We start from the raw sequence: 20,672 nt of genomic DNA, 5'->3' as shown, positions 1-20,672 counted from the left end.
AAATGGTTAGCAATATATATTTTCACTGTAATAAAGATTGTGTTGGCATAGTTAGCGGTTTTGTGCCAATGTGGAGGTTATTTGAAATATGACTCTGAGTTAGGAAGAATGGAAAAGCTCTGCTCAGTGCTCTGGTGGAAGAGATGACTTTTCCTAATGTGTTAAATCATGCATATCACATACTTGAAAGCAGTGGATTAAACAAATACTTATGAATGATGTCTTATCTCTTGCCTGTGAACTCATCATTCAAACTGCTTTATCTGTTTATGAATTACCTAAACCATCCACCTCAGCAGCCTTATATTTTTATTATAATTTACTATAATAAAACAGGTAGGATAATAGCAACAAAGTGTAAGCGAGGGCTGGGGTCCTGCTGCAAAATTTGCAACTGGTTCAAGGTTCCCAGAACTTCTGGAAGGTTTTAAACCACAGTATTTTGATTTGGCCTATTACAGAAACACACGTCGTCTGTAATATACAGAACATTGAACTGGCCTGTGGACAAAATGGATCTTTTGTCCCCAAAGCATTAGTCTGGATTGGGCTGCCTGTGACACAGGCGAGAAATATGAAGCGAAAAAGGTCTTGTGGCCATGACCTGTGCCACCTATGCATAGAGCATCACCATTGACTTTAACTTTTTATGTATTGCTGCACACTGCATATGAACTGAACACTTTTCTTCTTGATCCAATGTTAGGTGCAATTAATTACAGCATATGCAATGTGTAATTCCATTTTACAGCAACAACCCAGCTCACAGATACTACCTTGCAACTGACCCCGTGACAGGAGATTTGTACGTGTCTGACACAAACACACGCAGGATTTATCGGCCGAAGTCGCTCACGGGCGCGAAAGACCTGACCAAAAATGCTGAGGTGATAGGAGGAACAGGGGAGCAGTGCCTGCCTTTCGATGAGGCAAGATGTGGTGATGGAGGCAAGGCGGTGGAGGCAACTCTCATGAGCCCTAAAGGTAAAAAGAGTTCTCCCTTTGTAACTTTCAAAATAATGCAAAAGCTCAGAACTGAGGGCATGAGCGTGTTTAATTACTGAACCCAGTAGTTGGCTCAAAAATTGGGGTTTTGAGTAATTTTTTCCAGCTGGAAAGACTACTGAGGAAGAAAGTTATGGGGACTGATTTTTTTGAAATCAATTAGGTTTGATTTTTTGGGAAATATTTGGCTTGAGTGGTTATTGCACATTTTTAAATGCTCATTTAGATTATGTGCTTGGCAGGCAGTGATGAAGATGTAAAATCCACCTTGCTTTTGGTCCCACTTACCCCATGTTTTAGGTTAACTTAAGAGCTAGTCCCTTCTCAACACACAACAGCAAATGAACAGCAAATGCAATCAACAGTAGTAGATTTCATACTGAACATTGGTTAACAAGCTGTTTTACTACCTACTACCTGAGACCAGATTTTCTGCCTGCAATTTCCATTAGATACATACTACCTATATCCTTAGTTATGGACAATATATTCACTGCTAGTACAGCAAAAAACCACTAATTTTTTTTTGCTTCACTAAAGGAATAGCAATAGACAAGAATGGGTTAATCTACTTTGTTGATGGGACTATGATCAGAAAAGTGGATCAGAATGGAATAATATCAACTTTGCTTGGCTCCAACGACCTGACCTCAGCACGACCTCTAACCTGTGATACCAGCATGCATATCAGCCAGGTACTTTTCAGTTGCTGATAATTTGAAAAGCTGAGCCGGGGATAGAAATTGAAATGCAGCTTTGTTGCCCCTTAAAATAAAACTGGGTGGAGTGTGTAATGGATATTTCACAGCAGATTTGGGGGAGAAAGCAACCTGTTCCAAGGGCACGAATTGCAGTGTGTTTTCTTAGCTATAAATGCTGCTGTATTCAATTTTTCTGCCCATAAAGCTCAGTTCAGTTTAGAACAGCAAAACTATCAGCAGGAAACATTAAGCCTGGTAGTAAATACTGGGAGAATGGCATATCTGTTAGAACTACCTTGGCATGGTGATGTTTTCTGAATTGCTAACATCCTTAGCCTACTAGAGTGAATGAGAGGATTTACACAACCCCCCCATATTTTTCTGTTTTTCTCAAGAACTTGTGTAGGCAAGAAGGGACATCACTAGTGGTATGTTCAAAAAATGGAGTACAGTGTTTCATAATCTGGAAAGTAGTAAGTCATTGTTGCTACAACAAGAATGAAAGATGAGTACTGTTGTTAAGTATGTGTTCAGATGTTGGTATCTGTCTCAATAGTTACTTATGATATAGAAAAGTATAGCATTTATTGGAGGGGAAATTCAACCTGTATTATAGTTCCAGTGCAGCTGGCTGTTTTCAATAAAATGGATGCCTTGCCTCCCTGAAAAGCTTCAGTTTGCTGCCTGTATTCATGTGAGTTCTTTTGTCATGATTGCTTACAGCAGATGGAAAATATCCTTACAACTCTCTCTAAAACTGAAGGTGAATTAATTCATTTAATCTGCACTGGTTAACTTTTTAATAAAGCACTTCTATTTGTTTAGGTACGTCTGGAATGGCCTACAGATTTAGCTATCAACCCAATGGATAACTCCATTTACGTGTTGGATAACAACGTAGTTTTGCAGATCACCGAAAACCGTCAGGTTCGCATTGCTGCAGGGAGGCCGATGCACTGCCAGGTTCCTGGGGTGGAGTACGCGGTGGGAAAACACGCTGTCCAGACCACGCTGGAGTCAGCAACTGCCATTGCCGTGTCCTACAGCGGGGTACTCTACATTACAGAGACTGATGAAAAAAAGATTAATAGGATAAGACAGGTCACAACTGATGGAGAGATCTCATTAGTTGCTGGAATACCCTCAGAGTGTGATTGCAAAAATGATGTCAACTGTGACTGTTACCAAAATGGAGATGGCTATGCTAAAGATGCCAAACTTAACGCTCCTTCCTCCTTGGCTGTGTCTCCAGATGGCACCCTGTATATTGCCGATCTGGGAAATATTAGGATACGGGCTGTGTCAAAGAACAAACCCTTAATGAATTCAATGAACTTCTATGAAGTTGCTTCTCCAACTGACCAAGAGCTTTATATCTTTGATGTCAATGGTACTCACCAGTACACTGTGAGTTTAGTCACCGGAGACTATCTGTACAATTTTAGCTACAGCAATGATAATGATATTACTGCAGTAACGGATAGCAATGGGAATACTCTTCGTATCAGACGGGATCCCAACCGGATGCCAGTAAGAGTGGTCTCTCCTGATAACCAAGTCATCTGGCTTACAATAGGCACTAATGGATGTTTGAAAAGCATGACTGCACAAGGACAGGAGCTGGTCTTATTTACCTACCATGGCAACAGTGGACTTCTGGCAACTAAAAGTGATGAGACAGGATGGACCACTTTTTTTGAGTAAGTACATAAAATAAAGTCAGATATCTTATAGTTTTATTGAGTTCTACAGGACCATTTAAAGTATTTCTGGAGACTGATGAAGTAACTGTAAAGATGACCCTTGGCAACAAAAAGCACAGAAAGATACTTTTAATTTCCCATACTGTCTTCCTTTTTCTGGCTTCTTCTTGAACAGAATAATTTTGAATTCATTGTTTTGAACTTCAGCTTTGTATCTTGAAATAATAGTGAGCCGACTCTTGTCAAGAAATTTGTAACTCAGACAACCATGGTTGTGTAGATTTGCATCAAAAACTATATTGTCATCCCACTTGCTCATTAGATTGGCATTGCTCTGCAGCAAATACTGACAAGAAATTTGTCTTCACTGCTCAATTTTTTTTTTATTTCTTTTTTTTTTGTCTGCATGCTCTCCTGCCCCCCCCAAAAAAAAAGTCTGGGTGGGTAGTAAAAGGTTGTGTTTCACAGAGTGGCAAATAATAAGGAAGGATCTCCTGGATGGCACAGCAGTTCTTCACACAGGTGGACCCAGTTGGAGAAAGCTGAGAAAAGAAATGTGGGCCATGGGGAGAAGTGTCATTCCTGTAGGAATAAACTGAAAACACAGAAGCCACCAGCACCATGTCGGGTACAGGTGCAAACACAACAGTGAGAGGTATTACTGGAACAGTAGGACTTGTAATTTTACCAACCTTAGAAAAAAATCCTTTCAGTGAATTGCTTTAGCCTGTGTTACAGTCATTAAGTCATCAATGCCTGTTCATAACAGACAGATTAGCAAACCATTTTACAGAATCCTCAATTATATTGACTAAGAAAGGTCATGACAATTTGTAGATAAACTAGTAGAACCAGAGTTCACATACAGGTTTTATAGGCAACTTCATCTCCAGGTGAGCTGAACTGCAAACTGATATGCTAAGCAAAATGTAACAAAAATACAGCTTAAAACACAAACCAGTATTTCAAAAAAGATCAATGTAGAATTAACTCAGATTTTTTTCAGTCATCTCTGCCAACTGGAAATATACGTGTATTTTTAAATCACATCCAAGACATGGTGAGGTTGGGGAAAAAAAGGTGTCTATGAAGGAGTGGAAGACAGAGCATTAGTATGATAAGTAAAAGTGTTAGAGGGCCCTTAGATGAACTACTCAGGATTACAAAGGGCATCATGAAAATCCGGTAAGTCCCTCTTCTTTTTTTTTTCCCCCTCTTCTTTTCTCCTATCTTTATGATGAAATGCAGTAGCAACTGCTGCCAAGGTCAGAGTCTAAAAAAAAGCTTTCAATTCAACACACATGATAAAGAAAATAAAGTGCCAGTGTCAGACAGTGGCAGCAAAGCCAAACATCTGTGTTCTGAGATAACTTCATATTTCTGTCAGCGTACATTTGGCTGAGGCAGTGTGCAGGAGGACTCCGAGCACCTGTATCTACTCTCCAGCCTTTACATATCCCTATCAGAGACACAAGAGCAGCAGGTGCCGCTTCACTGCATATTGTGTCCTGAAGTGGAGACAGGACTAGAAATGCTGATCCCTAACAAAGACAGCAGGTGGGATGGTGGTGCTGCCAGTTTTAAGGTATTCTTACAGTAATCTGTAAATTGGCAGGGCTTTGGTAGCAGGCACATTCCCAAAGCATTAGCACACATCTGTAATATTTAATTGTGCATTGGTGCATCCGCTGCGTATCTTTTTAGGTCCTGCCAAGAGGACACAAAAGCACAGTGAGGATACACAGAGGAATGAGAATGTGCTCGACTGGGAGGGCATGTGTTCTCCGTCTCATGAGTTAGCCCTGTTCTGTATGCTGAGAAGCCAAAGCACAGCTTTAGATGGGCTGGGAGTAGCCATCTATTTCCGCAGAGTAAATTTGGTGTTTAACTGTGACACACACAACCACTTGTTTCCAGTAGGCGAGTTGGGCAAGACAGTCAGTTTGGGGGATAGTGAAGTCCTGTACAGAAATTAAGGCATCTGCTGGGTACAGCAGGCAGTTTAAATCATGCTGGCATTCATACTGCCTAATTGAGGACCTACAGTTTTAATCAGGGCAGTAATTTCTCACCACGTTGCCTGTAGTTTTTTGTAGCCTACTGTGGTGTACCACAGAAGTAGCTGGTGGCTCCTGAATCTATCTTAATGGCATCTGCGTGATCACAAAAAAGTGGATATTATATTCATTATTAAGTGGTTGATAGGTCTGTATTTTTCCTCATAGGGAGAATTTAGGGTACTGTGTGTCATGAAGTACATAGCTATTTCCCGAGTCTGTAAATAGCCATCTTTCACACCTGATCTGCTTTCATGCAGACTTTCTGCTCTAAGTTAGGTTATGTCCAGCTGCCTTATGGAGAACCCAAAGGGCAGGCTATTCCCCTCAGTAAGTATTAGTATTATTTCCAAGCTGCTGCTTATGCACTTCCTGAACAATTACCTCTGACCAACTTCTCGTTAGAATTCCCAAGCTGAAGTAATTGCAGGGAAAGCTAGGCGATTTCACTCTCTCTGAATTTGCAAGTGTATGAGGCTTTCACAGAAGCAAAGATGTTTATCTCCTCCCTGTAGCCATGGTGAAGCAGTAATCTGTTTAATTGCAACAAGGAAGATTCAGATTAGACATTTGGAAAAACTTCATGGTGAAGATTTTGGAGCCCTGGAGCAGACAACAATGACAGTCACCCCTTGTCCTTCACAGACTGTCTTTAAGAACAGATTAGACATCTTTCAGGACCAATGCAGGAAGAACAGATCCTGCCTTGGGGTAGAAGCTGGATCGCATGACCTCTCAAGGTCCCTTCCAGTAATGTTTCCTATGATGCTCTGTACAAGTTAATACCAAAAATAAAAAAAATGCACTGATTATGTGAAGCTACAGGGAATAAGAAGGGGGAGGAGGAAAGCACTGTGTTATTTTTCTTGCTAAAACAGCATTCTTTAAAAACATCCATCGGGCATCATAGCTGCTTGCTTCTTCTTAACATAAAATCCCCATACACCAAATTTGTGTCTGTATATTTCCCTTTTGAAGAAAGATAGTTGTAAACACAACTATTTTGCAATTTTTTATTCTAAGATCAAGTATTATTGTGACTTTTTGGTGCTGATGATTTGTAACATTAAATCTGACAAAACTGAGTTTCTAGAGGTTTTTGCTACTGTTGCTAAAATAGATGGCAGCCATGTGTATCATAGAAGGGTTTGTGTGGGGGTGACATGATGTACAAGCGTGTATCTCTCAGCTTCTGCATATTCACATTTGTAGGTAGTATGGACTAAAAGATTTTCAGCTGAAGTGTTTTCTGTTGAAAAAAATGAAGTGTTTTTAAAACAGAAAGGTTTCCCTCAAATGTCACGTGGGGAATAAGAAATTATGAGAAATCATTTTGACTTCCTTGTAGCAATAGCAAAATATTTCAGCTTCAGTGCTGGATGCATTTTCTTTTAACATCACAGTTTATTTATATATTTTATTTACTATATTATTCAAATTCTCAAAATATTTTAAGACGATGATAAAATTCATATTCCATGGTGAATTTAGACTTTCTTCCCACTCACAGTTAAAAATGTTCAACTATTTGAATGTCCAGTGGACTAGAAATGCCTTTTTTCAACTAGCTTTGAGTATGGCCAGGTTGTTTCACCCTTTGCTTGTCACATATGTGTTTAAATGGCAGAAGGTACGTGGAGCAAAAATACTGTGGGTTTAGCAGTAAAAAGTTCGGCCTTTGAAGCAATTCAGGAATAGCTTTTTTGCCTATTTTCCTGTGCAAATCCGATTGTATAACTGGAACGTGGATCCAAAGAATTTAGATCATTTCAGCTGATTCTCAATGATTTAAAAGCAGATTTATGCAAACAATTTAAACTTTTTTTTTTCTCCTTTTCCAGAGCAACTTTTCAGTGAAAAGAGGAAATCTTTAAAAAAAAAATTGCATCCCAAAAGTTGGCAATCACTGCTCTGGCACATACTAAAGCATTTGGCCTTGTTTCTTCATGGCTTTTTTCCACAGTTTAAGTCACACTAATATCAGAACCAAAAGAAGTTTACTGCTTTATTTCATACAGCCTGGACACTGATTAATTGATAATTTATTGGTTTTAGTCTTCTCTTTGCCTGAAAGACTGACATACAGGAAATATTTTTTTAAGACTCTAGTTTTTAAAGTGAAATTATAAGTACTAGCTTGAATTACTTAGGACATCATATAATCTGTTTTCTTTGTTTGTTTACAGACTTCGGTTTTTTTAATATCTTTATGGCAAAATGGATTTGTAAACTTCTATTTTGTTAAGGGTTTTAGTCTGCTGATCAAAACGGACACCTTATATTTCAAGAATGCATACTTTTGTAAGACACTGTTACTCAAATTCATAGTAACTTATAGATTTTTGAAGGTCTAAAAACTTGCTAAATAAAAATGATATTAACGGAGCATTTATAAAAATGATTGAAAATGCATGCATACTAAAAAACCAATGGAGCCATATGAAGCTAAAAGTCATCCAGATTAGGTTTTTATAATGAAATTATAATATTATACAAGGTATAAAAGTAATCAGCCTAATCAAATTCTGCTGTAAATTTGTGAGATATCTGAGCTGGAAACTATTAACTGTAACTGCATATTATGTATGCATAATATGAACATTTAAACAGATAAATCTTGAAAGTTAAGCTAATTATATGCATATTAGCATTTTGGAAGTGACACTTCCTAGATAGCCTACATGACATTATTTCTGTGCAGCAGTTTCCATTCTGAGTTTACATACAGATGGCTGACAGGTGCACAAGAAGAGCATTTTCTCTAGACCTAAATTTTTGAAGCATCAGAAGTGAATGCCTAGAAAGCCTTGGAAGTGCCCCTGTGCAATCACTTGGTCTTGTAGGTCAGGTCACCCCCAGCCTTCAACCCCAGGTCTCCATGGCAGCAGTTACCAGCCAGGCAATGGAGAAGTCCTTTGGTTGAACCACTGGCTTGCTGCTGTGTCAGCCTTTGGCTAGTTTGTGCTCCTCAGGTTGCTTGAGGAACTGGCAGAGGCTGCTCTGCAAGGGAGAACCCCTCCAGGGCAGGCAGACAGCTTTAGCTGTCTGGGCAGCATCTGCTGAGGTTGGGCTGCACTGCAAAGGCTGCAGTTTATGTGTGCACTGGAGTACTTGGCACTCAGGTGATCTCTGACAGACATGTAGTCCTTCCTTAGAGGTGGTTTAGAACAAATTGTGGTCATCCCAGTGTCATGCACCTGGAATCTGTCCCTCGAGGTTGCAACCCAGGTACTTCTGCAGTCTTCTCTGTAAAAAGGCAACTGTTCCTTCGTCTCACAGCTCTCCTGTAAGGTTCAGGCTGCATGTGCTTTCCTTAGACATAGAATCAGAGAATCAGTCGGGTTGGAAAAGACCTCTGAGATCATCGAGTTCAACCCTTGATCCAACACTGCCATGGTTACTTGACCATGGCACTAAGTGTCACATCCAGTCTCATCTTAAAAACCTCCAGGGACGGAGAGTCCACCACCTCCCTGGGCAGCCCATTCCAGTGCCTGATTACCCTCTCTGTAAAGAATTTCTTCCTAATATCCAACCTAACCCTCCCCTGGCACAGCTTAAAACCATGCCCTCTTGTAGCTGCCTGGGAGAAGACACCAACCCGCACCTGGCTACAGACTCCTTTCAGGGAGTTGTAGAGAGTGATGAGGTCTTCCGAGCCTTCTCTTCCGCAGGCTAAACAACCTCAGCTCCCTCAGCCTCTCCTCATAGGGTCTGCGTTCAAGTCCCTTCACCAGCCTTGTTGCTCTTCTCTGGACCTGCTCTAGCACCTGAAATAATTCCAGTAGCCACTGTTTCTTATCTTTCAACCTTCTCTTCTTTTGCCTTCCTCTTAGCAGTATCAGCAGGTGGAGACTTGATCCAGACTAAGATGGCTCCTCTTCTCTGGAAATTCACTGCCTTTCTTCCATGTCTCTTTTTTCACTTTCCAGACCTCCTATTTTGTTTCCTTACTTTCTTACCTTGTATCTTGCTCCTTCCCACATCTCCCATTATTTCCCTAAAGCGTGTTTGGCTTCCCTGCTTTTCCTTTCCCAGTGGTGCATTTCTTCCTAATCCCCTCCTGTATCTTTTGACAGTCCATCCAGTGTTTCCCCAGGCACTTCATGCCTTGAGTCATTTATCTTCTCCTTCCCCTCCTCCTTCCCCCACTCAATCCTTGTCTCCAAGAGAATGCAACAGGAGGCAAAGAGAGTGACCTCAGCAAGCAGAGCCCTTACAACTTTACTTTGGTCCCACAGTTAAATTAACAAGCTTTCCAGCTATTCTGGAAAGGTGGTGAATTCATGCAGAATATGAAATCCTTGCAATAATTTATAGACTAGAGCGAATCACAGCCAACAATCTATTTTCACTGTGTGCTACGGAGTATCACCCTTTGCATATTACGCTTTTATTAACAATGCTTTCAGTGCTGTGGTTTCCCAAAAACTCTGTGATAGAGAGTAAGATATTGCCTCTGGCTTGGACTTGCTTAGTTTCCCCAAGTACCAGGCACATCATCTGTAACTGTCAGCATTTGGCAACAGAGAACAGATGACATTTTGCAGTTTTTCTCTTGCTTCATCTTAATACATTGCTTGTGGAGTCTGACTTGGAAATACCAAGACTGGGCTATAGAAGACTCTATGGAACCTATGCTGAAAGATTTCATTTAGATAAAAGCAGGTATTTCATCTTGATCAGATGAAAATTATCCCCCAATAGTAGTGTCAATTCACTTCCACTTTTACTCTATATTAAGAGGTTCAAAATTCAGTTTTCATAATCAGTATTTCTATGCGATTTCCTGTATTTAAAATATTTAAAAATACCTTTTCAGGTATTTTTATCCTTCTACCATCAGCAGCCTTTTGTACCTTCTGGTTTTACTGCTGCTGCTTCTTGCTTCATCAGTGTAAAACAGAGTGCTATAAAGTAATTAACCATAGTCATTCAAGCAGTTTGGTTTAGCTGATTATCATGTTCTTGCATTAACTTTTGTGGCATCACATGAGCCTCTGACTGCAAACTGTGACTTACAAGTGCAGTGTCTTTAATCTTCCCATATTATATATACTCAAGCAACAAAAGATGTATTCTCTTCATTCTTAACTGTCTCTGAACAGTCTTTGTGGGAATATTTTCGGGATATCCAGTCCTTGCACAAGTGCCCCTTTATCCACATTGTCTGGCACAATGCAGCACACAATACATGTATTTCTCTTTTAAAGCATATTTGCTTCTCTTCCTCCCAACATGACACAAATTGAAGATTTTCTAAACTGGAACTGTAACTCAACTTTAGAGTAATTTCATAATTATAATACTATAATAATATATACTGTTATAATATATAATAATATATATATGTTTTATACTTTAGTCTTTCAAGGCTTGTGTTGACAGTAGAGCACACAAACTTGCTGTTTCAGACTCATTCTGCTTAATGAAAGAAACAGCCATGTTAAAAATAATTCATTAATATATAACATTAGATAGCAATGTAAAATTTTTTCAGTGCAGTGTGTCCCCTAATTGTCCTGATAGCAGTAGTATATCTCATCTAATAGACATTTATCCATTTCTTCATTCTCAAATGTTACTGTTCCTTATCCCTTAGAACTAGAGCAAGTAATAAAAGCAGACCTGAGAAACCATTGAATAGATATTAATATCAAAATAGCAATGCTGAAGACACATAGCAATATTATTACATCTTATATGTATGAGAAAAGAAGAATTGCTTTGATTTCTGTCAAGAAAATCAGCATGTGATGTCTCTGTGGTTTTGGAAAGCACTCAGAAGTAAGGATAGTACAGCCAAAAAAAGAGTTTTGTTCATATTAATGACATAAATGTTCTGCATTGTCAATCCAATCAGCTCTGCTCAGGCTCCTGAAAGTATCCCTTTCACTTCTGGCTTTATCAAGAACTTAATAATACCATTTGTTCAGTTATTGACATGTTAATATTCTTGTTCCGTGTTAACTTCTTTGTCAAACAGAAGTCAGGGAGGCTATAGTAAAGCTAACTCATACTCCTTCACACTGTCTTTACAGGGAACCTGGTGCAGTGAGGGTGGAGGGTCAGCTCTGGACTGCATGTGAAAAGGCTATTCTCTATTTTCACTCATGCTGTATTTAAACACATTTTCAAGCCTCATCAAGAGACTGGGTCTTCCTTGATGTCCCCAGTGAGGCCAGACAGCTCTTTAGGAAGCCTACAAGGCAAACACAGTTTAAAGTCTTATCTTTGGAGTCCCCTCCAAAGGGGGGAGAGTCTCTCACTTCTGAAGCCTGCACTGGTTGGGTGTGAGTTGTGCTCTAAAGGAATAATGATGTTATTCTAAATTATATATATATTATATATATATATATATATATATAAAATTATATATATCTAAATTAACCACAGAACCTGAATCTAGCAATAATTGTTTGCTGTCTTGGTATTCCATTGTCCTAAAAGAAAAACAATGCAGCCATATAATTTTTTTCCTGTTACTAAATTTGCTTTTCAAACATAATATAATTTAATATGTTGATTGTGTCCACTTTTTGTGACTCTGTAAAAACAGCTTCATGGAGTTTTTACCTTTCAAAAAAAAAATTAAAAAAAAAAAAGAAAACAACAAAAAAACAAACAAAACAAACAAAAAAAACCAAATAAGAATTAAGGGGGAAAAAGCAACATTACAGCTTATTCTGTGAACAAAATACCTGGCGAAACAAACAAGCCTTACATCCTTTTTTCACTAAAAGCCTGTGCCCCCAGCTCTGGTAGTATAAGCAGACCTTACAGCAAGGAACAATCTGTCATATAAAGTATATATACACACCAACATTTCTTTTATTTGAAAGGCCATACTCAGGTATTTATATTGACAAGGCACACAGTTTATTTGTACAGTAATAGATGAGCTAAGAAGGCAGGGGGAGGTGACACAGAAACAAACCAGAAGCCTTGAGGAGCCCTGAGATTAAAGACACTCAGCGCAGGAAGCTGCTGTGGGACAGGAGCTGGCTCTGCACACTCCGGCAAAAACCAGAATCCAGCCTCTACAGACCCTGCGGGGCTCAGGGGCAGCGAATTCCCATTAGAGGGAAATTGAAAAGCAAGGAACGAGTGTTGAGGTCTTGCAGATAAAAGTCTAGCTACTGTAATTTAGTCTCATCTTCATAAGAACAAGCCCCCTTCAATTGCTCTTGAATTGGCTGCACTCAGTTCAAAAGGGTGTGTGCTGCTGAGGTGCAACCCCAGCCCTGGGAAGCTGCTCCATCCCCCAAAACACCTCTCATGTAAGCTACACTGCCTACATCCCACTGCTCCGAGTGCACCCCTTCTCCCAGCACATACACTGCAGTTGTACTTCCATCTCTTCAGAAAACACCATCAACATTAACACTGTTTATTTGTGCAAGTTCTTCTGCATGTAAGATGAGTGTCAGATATGTGAGTTATGAAAGACTTTTTGGTTTTGGGAATCCTTATGAGAATATACATGGCAGGTGCTTGCTGCAGCAGTCAGCACAGTGTGGAGGACTGCAGTGCCATACAGCAATGACTGAGAAGTTTGGCAGTCTTCTGGCACAAAGTAAAGCGGTCCCAACATGCTAAATTGATGTATTTCTTCTTTTGCTGCAAAGCACCTCTCCCCCCAGATATCTGTCTCCAAATACCTGGAAATCATTTTGGATTAGGCTGTGAAGGTGGTCAGTCTTACTTCAGCACAAGCGCTGAACTCGAGCTTGTTTGCCTGGTTGTGCAATGAAGTGGAAAATGAGCATCAAAACCTTCTCCATATAGAAATGAACAAGCTATCACAGAAAAGGTGTTGATTCATTTCTTTGAGTTCCCCTTCCAACAGACACATTTCCTGCAGTGTTTCTCGTTCAGAGTGTGCCTGTTGTTTTGCAAATAAGTTATGGCTGTCAAAAAAGGCCTATTTAAGTGAATTGTTCACGTCTGGTGTGCTGAATGCCAGTTGACAAAAAAAAAAAAGACTGAAAACTGTCCTTTTAACATTATGACAAAATAGACACACCAAAAAGAAAAAGCCTCAAGAGCTGCAGTTATAACAGGATAAGGTGAAAAGACAAATTGTCAATCACTTTCCAGCTGAGGAAATCTCTTCATTAAACGTGGGCTGAAAGATTTGTCCTGACAACATTGCTAAGATAAAAGACCATTACCTGAGTTATTTAACCAGCTGTGCAAACAGTTGCATAAGACTTTCCCAGATGAAAACAGGATAAAGACCCTTTCCCCATGGAAAAGCCATCAGATAGAGGAACAGGGAAAGTAGACCAGCTGCTCAAATTTAAGCTTGAGTTGTCTGACACTCTGGTAAGGACAGAGAAATTTAGCTGATCCTAACACTTTTAATGACCTTCTAGCTTCTGTGGTTTTTTGGGATTTTTCTGCCCAAATTCCATTAAAAAACAAATAGAACTATAAATTCTTGTCCAGAATTGGGCTGCCAGCCATAGTTTAATTCAGCTCTTTTGCTAGAATCACTCCTGGACCTATTTTCTGTTACTCCTGTTCATCTACTATTTTCTCAGAGGTAGGTACAACGGAAAGGAAAAGGGAAAAGGAGAGAAAGAGGGGAAAGGAATAAAGCAGGAAGGAAAGGGAAGGAAGCTTTTTCCCCCCATATATTTAGAATTCTGTAAGGCTGCAAATAATATTGATTTTTTTTTCATAGAATCATAGAGTAGGCTGAGTTGTAAGGGACTCACAAGGATCATCAAAGTCCGATTCCTGGCCCTGACCAATGCACAGGATAACCCCAAGAATCACACCATGTGCCTGAGAGCATTGTACAAACTCTCCTTGAACTCTGTCAAGCTTGGTGCTGTGATCACCTCACTGGGGAGTGTGTTCCAGTGCCTGACCACCCTCTGGATGAAGAACCTTTCTCTCGTATCCAACTGAAACCTCCCCTGACAGAGTTTCATGCCGTTTCCTCTCAGAGGAGAGATCACTGCCTGCCCTTCCTCTTCCCCTCATGAGGAACTTGTAGACTGCAATGAGGTCTCCCCTCAGTCTCCTCTTCTCCAGGCTGAACAGACCAAGTGCCCTCAGCCGCTCCTCACATGACTTCCCCTCAAGCCCCTTCACCATCTTCACTGCCCTCCTTTGGATGCTCTCTAAGAGCTTAATATTTTTTCTATATTGTGGTGCCCAAAACTGCACACAATATTCAAGGTGAGGCTGCCCCAGTGCAGAGCAGAGCAGGACAATCGCCTCCCTCGACCAGCTGGTGATGCTTTGCCTGATGCCCCCCAGACATGGTTGGCGCTCCTGGCTGCATTTCTTCTCATGCTGAACAATATTCCAGAGAAGAACAAAGGAAAAATGCTATCCCTTCTTAGACAGTAATAAAATAAAAAAAAATCCACTTGTTATAATTTACAAGCAGCTAACATACATCAAATTGTGATTTGCTTTCTTCTTGTTAAGGAAAACAAAAAATATTAGGAAGACATACTGCCATCGTATCTTTTATTGTTCATTTTTTATAAAAAAATTACTTCCTCCAAAGGAAGTTATACTGTAATATTTCAGGTTTCCTGATCTATTTGTACTGTAAAATCACAAGATGCTAAACCTTCTGAGATGTCAAATACACTGTTTGGAAATAAAGGAATATTTGCATACAGTATTTCAATTACTTTTTTTTTTAAAAGGTAGGTTATAAATGAGTAGATATGGATCCACTGAAGTGTGTATTTCAATGAGACTACATGAAAAATGCATGAAAAAAAAAGAAAAAGAAGAAATCATTTGTCTGTCCACGAATCTGTAGACTATTTTCACCTTTTTCATTCTTAGCAGGTTTATTCAGTCCCTCTTCAGATATATAAAAAGCAAAAATGTATATCAAAATGACAAATGCAATGTAGAAATGGAGTAAAAAAATAGCAAATTTAATTATGTTCAAGTTGAAAGTTTTTTACTTTCTTTCAGCAACCCATGTAATGGTTAAAGGTGGCCAGAACTAGAGCTTCCAGTAAGTTGCCATGCCCAATTTTAAACCAGTGGAGGACAGGAGAGCTCCATACATGTGGTGAAATGATAATAAAAGTGATCGTATATAAACTGTGGGCTCTGTCCTTTTGATTGGCAAGATAACCATTTTGATACTGGTTGAGCACTCAGTGAAAGTGCTATTAAAGTGGCTCCTCTTTATAAGTTTTCCAACTTTGAATTCACTATTTGGGAGGGGCTAAACCTGCAATGTGCTATGAGGCTGAATACAAGTGAAAGAATGTATTTGGAAACAAAAACTCCTTAATGTTAAAGACAGAGGTCCTCTGTGATGGCCTCAACAAGCCAAAGGAGACATTTCATTGCCATGTTAGGACAGATTTTTCAGTATGTTGTCACAATGGTACGCACCTAAAACAACAGCATGTTGCACTCCTGAGCATCAACTTTGAACCTTCTGTTCTTACCTGCCAAGAAGTAGCACTCTGGTATATAAGTCTTCCCATTAATAGTTTGAAACAAGTAGGGGTAATGTTCCATAAATTTTTTAGACATTCTTGGTAATTTGAGATGCATAGAGGAAATACCTCTGATGTGTTTGGAGTGAGAGTGTAACACTACTTCTACTGTCAAAATTACACATGTCTATATTACAAAATGCATTTATGCCTCATTTTGCTATTACAGTATCCCAACTGATAGTATAATCTGTAACCAGTTTTTAAAGAAATATATAATATACATTTGGACTGTATGTCTTGTTATCTGAAACATGCAGGAACTGATGTTTCCTTGCATTTCAACCTGGTATGTTTACAATAGCAAAAAAAACAACAAAACAGTTACAGAATTTATTTTGCTAAGGGAGTGTGCTGCAGAGGTCTGTGAAAAAACACTATCAGTCATAACTTAGCAATTGGCTTTAGGAGCAGCCTTTACTATACGCTTTATTTCGACAGCTTCCTATTTTACATTGAAGTTACTTCTGATATAAAACATTAATAATTCTCTGCAAGTTGGGGTTGAGCTAAATGTGCTAAGACTAAGATACAATGCACTTGAGAAATGAGTCAGAAATAAAAAAAGTAGGACATTTCCATCTGTGGCAAGGCTTACCAGGAAGTTATTACTGTAAAGTGAAGTGTCCTACATAGCCTAGAACAGAAAATGGTCTGGGAAGGCATGTAATTAAAACTGAAGGAGATGAGCAATGGAAGAGAGACTTCCAGCAGGTGAAGTGCAAAAGGTCAAGAATCTGGGAAGCTGATAATCATTATCTCTGAGAAATTCTCACTGCAGAAGTGGAAAACTATCTGGCAGTGGCAGATCATCCTAAAGAAGAAAAATAATTTGATGTAAGGGGAACTTAAGCTAGAGGTGGCGGCAGCTGCCCCCACTGCTGTCTTCTGTAGTTATTGGCCAAATATGAAGATTGTTACATTCATGCAAACGGATATGAGTTTATGGGATTAATGCACATGAGGTCACACTCAGGAAGCAAGCGCCCGGTTTAGATTCTTCAAAAGTTTATGTGTGACTTGCTCTTGAGGAATTGAAGAGGTTGGTTGAACAGCTTTGCTGTGGAGCCTGGCATAAGAGAAGGATCAGCGGGCTCCATGGTAACACGTGTGCATGAGCTTATGTTTGGATGAAAAGATCAAAGAGTCTGTGAAATGCCAAATATAGGCACTCGCCCTCTAGACTTCAGATCTCATTCCTTTTAGGGCAATTTCAATATTAGAACACTAGGCAGATAAAAAGAAATCTCTCAGTCCAAAACTGACAATCTTGGATGAATAAATTCACCTTGGCAGCGGAATGCAAGGATATTTGAATGTAATAAGAAAAATGGCTGCAGAATGCCCAAAGGTATGAGTGATGTTGCTGTGCTGTGATTGATAAAGCTTTGATTGTGGGCAAGAAGATAGCAAGTATAAAGTAAGTTTAGTATTCGATGTGCAGTGAACAAAATGAAGGACATACATTGCAATCCACTCTAAAACGGAATATGTGGTGAATTGTAGAAAGGGCCATTTCCCCTTTTTCTTTTTGTTCCGGGGTATAAAAGCATGAGTAATCCTATTCTTACTTTTCACATCTCAGTCACATTTTCTTCTTACACTAGGATGCCTGAACCAAGCAATCAGAGCTTTAAAGATTCTTGCAGCTTTAAAGTCATGTTTTTAAGAACATGAATGTGTAGCATGATTTTTTGCTGATCTTTGAACTCTCCCCCACTGTAATAACATTAGCTGCTTATCTCAGGCTCCTGATGTGCTTTCAGGTATTTATGAAAGCCAAGACCAGTTCAGGAACTATAGGCACAGATTCAGAAAAATAATAATGTGGAAACAAGAATGCACTGAAGCCACACAGTGCACTGAATACAACTGATGTGTAGCTTTTTCCAACCCATGTGGTATACTGAGAAATATGGTAATTCATTTCTCACAAATATTGTGATTAAAAGGGTATAAAGTTCTTACAAGGAAATCTTACCTTCTGTGGTTTAAGTAAGCATTGTTTGAAATAAAGACCAATACTTGCCTACTGGAATCAAAGGATGCAAGTAATTCCCAACAAAGTAATTTGATACTATTTTCAAACATAAAGCGGAAAATAGAAAAGGACACTAATTGGACAATATATGTTCCCCAGGGAGTTGCAAAGGGAAGTTGTGCATGAAAATAAAATAAGTTCTTGGAACTGAGGAATGAGACTGAAGGTCATGAATAGGCTAGCAGGCTCATTCATGCACGAGTAACATCGGTACGTTTGTTTTGGTCTCCTGAATAAATGCAGTATCTCGGCTTGCCAAGTCCAGTATGTGCAAAAGAGCCGCAATTAGGGCTAGAAACACACTGAAAGAAAACCCATTATCTTGAAATGTACTTAACTTCAAAAAATAAGTTTCCCCACTTGACTTCCCTGGCTTGCAGTATGCTTTCTGATCTTTAAACATTCTTTTCTTTTCCCTGTTGCTAAGTGAAAGTCTTACATAAACAAAGGAAATCAACTGTGTTAAAAGGATGGAAATGACTGTGTGCAAAAAGCTGTCAAATCTACAGAGTAGGCAAACTGGAAAAAACCATTTCTTAACCTAATCCTTTCAGTTACAGCAGTGCTGTGCAGTACTTATGCTGTTCAGAGAAAGTGTGGTGTGGGTTAAAACTGTTGGGGATTAATTCTCTCAATTTAAGAAAAAGAGTTTCGGTAGCCTCAGTGATATGCTTGAGGCTTTTGGGGGGCTTTTTTTGGTTTTACTTTTCTTTCCCAGAAGGAGTCATTTTGATGCTAATTGTCAGCATGAAATGTCTAGCGTGCTGTGAGGACCTGCAGGGTCACGTTCTAGTTACTTTAAGAGGCTAAGGCTTCCTTCAGCTTCTCACTACATGGTCACAGGAGAGGGATGGAAAACTCCTGAGGGGCAAACAGGTCATATGTGGGCATGGAATCATCCTTTGGATACTTGTTTCTCTCCACTGCAGCTACAGGCAGGCTATACTTCTAAACAAGGAGCTTCATTTGAACACCTAGGCTGATGAATTAAAACTGTAGTACTGGAAGAGCTAATCTTAAAGACAAGTTTTATGACCAAGAAGCTGTCGTAATGCTTTACCTGTCTTTATACTGTGACCACAATGCATGTTTGGATGTGAGCACGGTCTCCGGTCATGTACCAATGGAGTATACCTAACACAGCATAAGAAAGACATAGTTTAGATGTCATAGATCTACTTCAATTAGAGAAATTTTATCTACCTATTCATATTAAATGGATGTACAGCTGTTGGTTTAAATAAATGTCAGTAGGGCCAGAAAAAAAAAAAACACCTCCCACATGGTTTGTATCACAATTCTCAAACTATGATCCACAGGCAGTTAACAAGCTATAGATGCTAGCTGTTCTGGTTTCCAGCTATGAGCACTTTAAGTAGACTAAATATCACTCCAGATTCTGTGTCTTAGTAATACGAGGGATGTTAAGCACTCAGGAACAGGAGGACAGGTGGTCTGCATAATCATTGAATAGGAAAGACCCAAGAGACACTCTTATTAAAATACCCTTTTTACAAAAAATGTTGAGGACTTCTACAAGAACAGCAAAATCTAGTCCAGTAATAGAGACTGTGTACAGAATGCTACAGAATTTAGCACCAGTAAATATGCTTCCTTTGAAATGGTGAATTAGATGTGCAGGAGGATCTGGTCACACTTCAAAGAGTAATATGCAGAGATGAAGATCCATCTGTTTGCTCTTGCTATCACCATTGAGGCTGCTGTATGTTAAGCAGTCTTTTGACTACTTCAAAGCACGTTTGAACTCTTTGCTGTGCCTATCCCATGCACAAAAAAAAAGCAAAAGTGCCTTAACAATATGAGTAGCTGGTATTTTTGTTCATTTTACTTGTAAGTGAAAACAATTTGTTCCTGCTGTGTATCATTTCTGGACTTTTTTTTTTCTGGGTTTTATTTTTTTTTAGCTACGATAGCGAGGGCCGTCTAACAAATGTTACGTTCCCAACTGGAGTCGTCACTAATCTTCACGGGGAAATGGAAAGGGCCATTACAGTGGACATTGAGTCATCCAGCAGAGAGGAAGATGTCAGCATCACTTCCAATTTGTCATCAATAGATTCTTTCTATACCATGGTTCAAGGTACTGTAAACAAAAGATTTCTCAGCAGTTACTGACCTGAAAATGGTTTTCTTATGGTACAAGCAGCTCCAAATAGAAGTGAAACTTTAGGATAGTGTTTGGAGGAAGAAGTGCTACATACACATTTTTACACATTTGTAGAAAGAACTGTTCAGGGAAAGAGTAGTTGCAACAAAAGTAGAATTAAGTAAGTTTTCTAACCAAATAGCTCTTGTTAACAGTTGCAGAAAGTAGTGAGAATACACACTTTGTATTAAAAAGGAATCTTAGAAAGAAGAGATGGATTGAAAGGGAAACGGGCACAGAAATAGCATGAAGTGAGATTTTAGCTTTAAAATAGCATGTGACGTCCCAGCAACCACATCCTTGCAAAAGTGAGTAGTCATATATGCTTAGGATTAGGTCAAATATGCCTAATGAAACAGCAGAAAGTTTTGTGCCAGTCTGAAGAATATACTGTGAGGATGGGATTTTTTTTAAGTGTTTAAGTAACTTTGATGATAGGTCCTAAAGGCATTTGTGCTCCTGTGTGATACAGATATTCTTAACAATCTCACCCTGGCTGTTTATT

General features: G+C 39.2%; 1 protein-coding gene across 15 annotated transcripts in view; it reads left to right on the top strand.

Moving 5' to 3' along the window:
• TENM3 (teneurin transmembrane protein 3) overlaps positions 1–20,672 on the top strand; it is a 418,913-nt gene that overhangs the window by 380,262 nt on the left and 17,979 nt on the right. For all 15 annotated transcript variants that reach the window (XM_051790395.1, XM_051790404.1, XM_051790402.1 and 12 more), the window contains 4 exons: positions 752–984; positions 1,546–1,700; positions 2,532–3,406; positions 19,926–20,101. In XM_051790395.1, the coding sequence (XP_051646355.1) occupies positions 752–984; positions 1,546–1,700; positions 2,532–3,406; positions 19,926–20,101 (1,439 nt within the window). The remainder of the gene's footprint in view (positions 1–751; positions 985–1,545; positions 1,701–2,531; positions 3,407–19,925; positions 20,102–20,672) is intronic.

The sequence above is a fragment of the Manacus candei genome, unplaced genomic scaffold, assembly GCF_025592945.1.
Source record: "Manacus candei isolate 608988 ecotype Guabito, Panama unplaced genomic scaffold, ASM2559294v1 h1tg000028l, whole genome shotgun sequence".
NCBI lineage: Eukaryota > Metazoa > Chordata > Aves > Passeriformes > Pipridae > Manacus > Manacus candei.
Note: the sequence above shows the minus strand (reverse complement) of the source record. Positions and strands in the feature narration are given on the sequence as shown.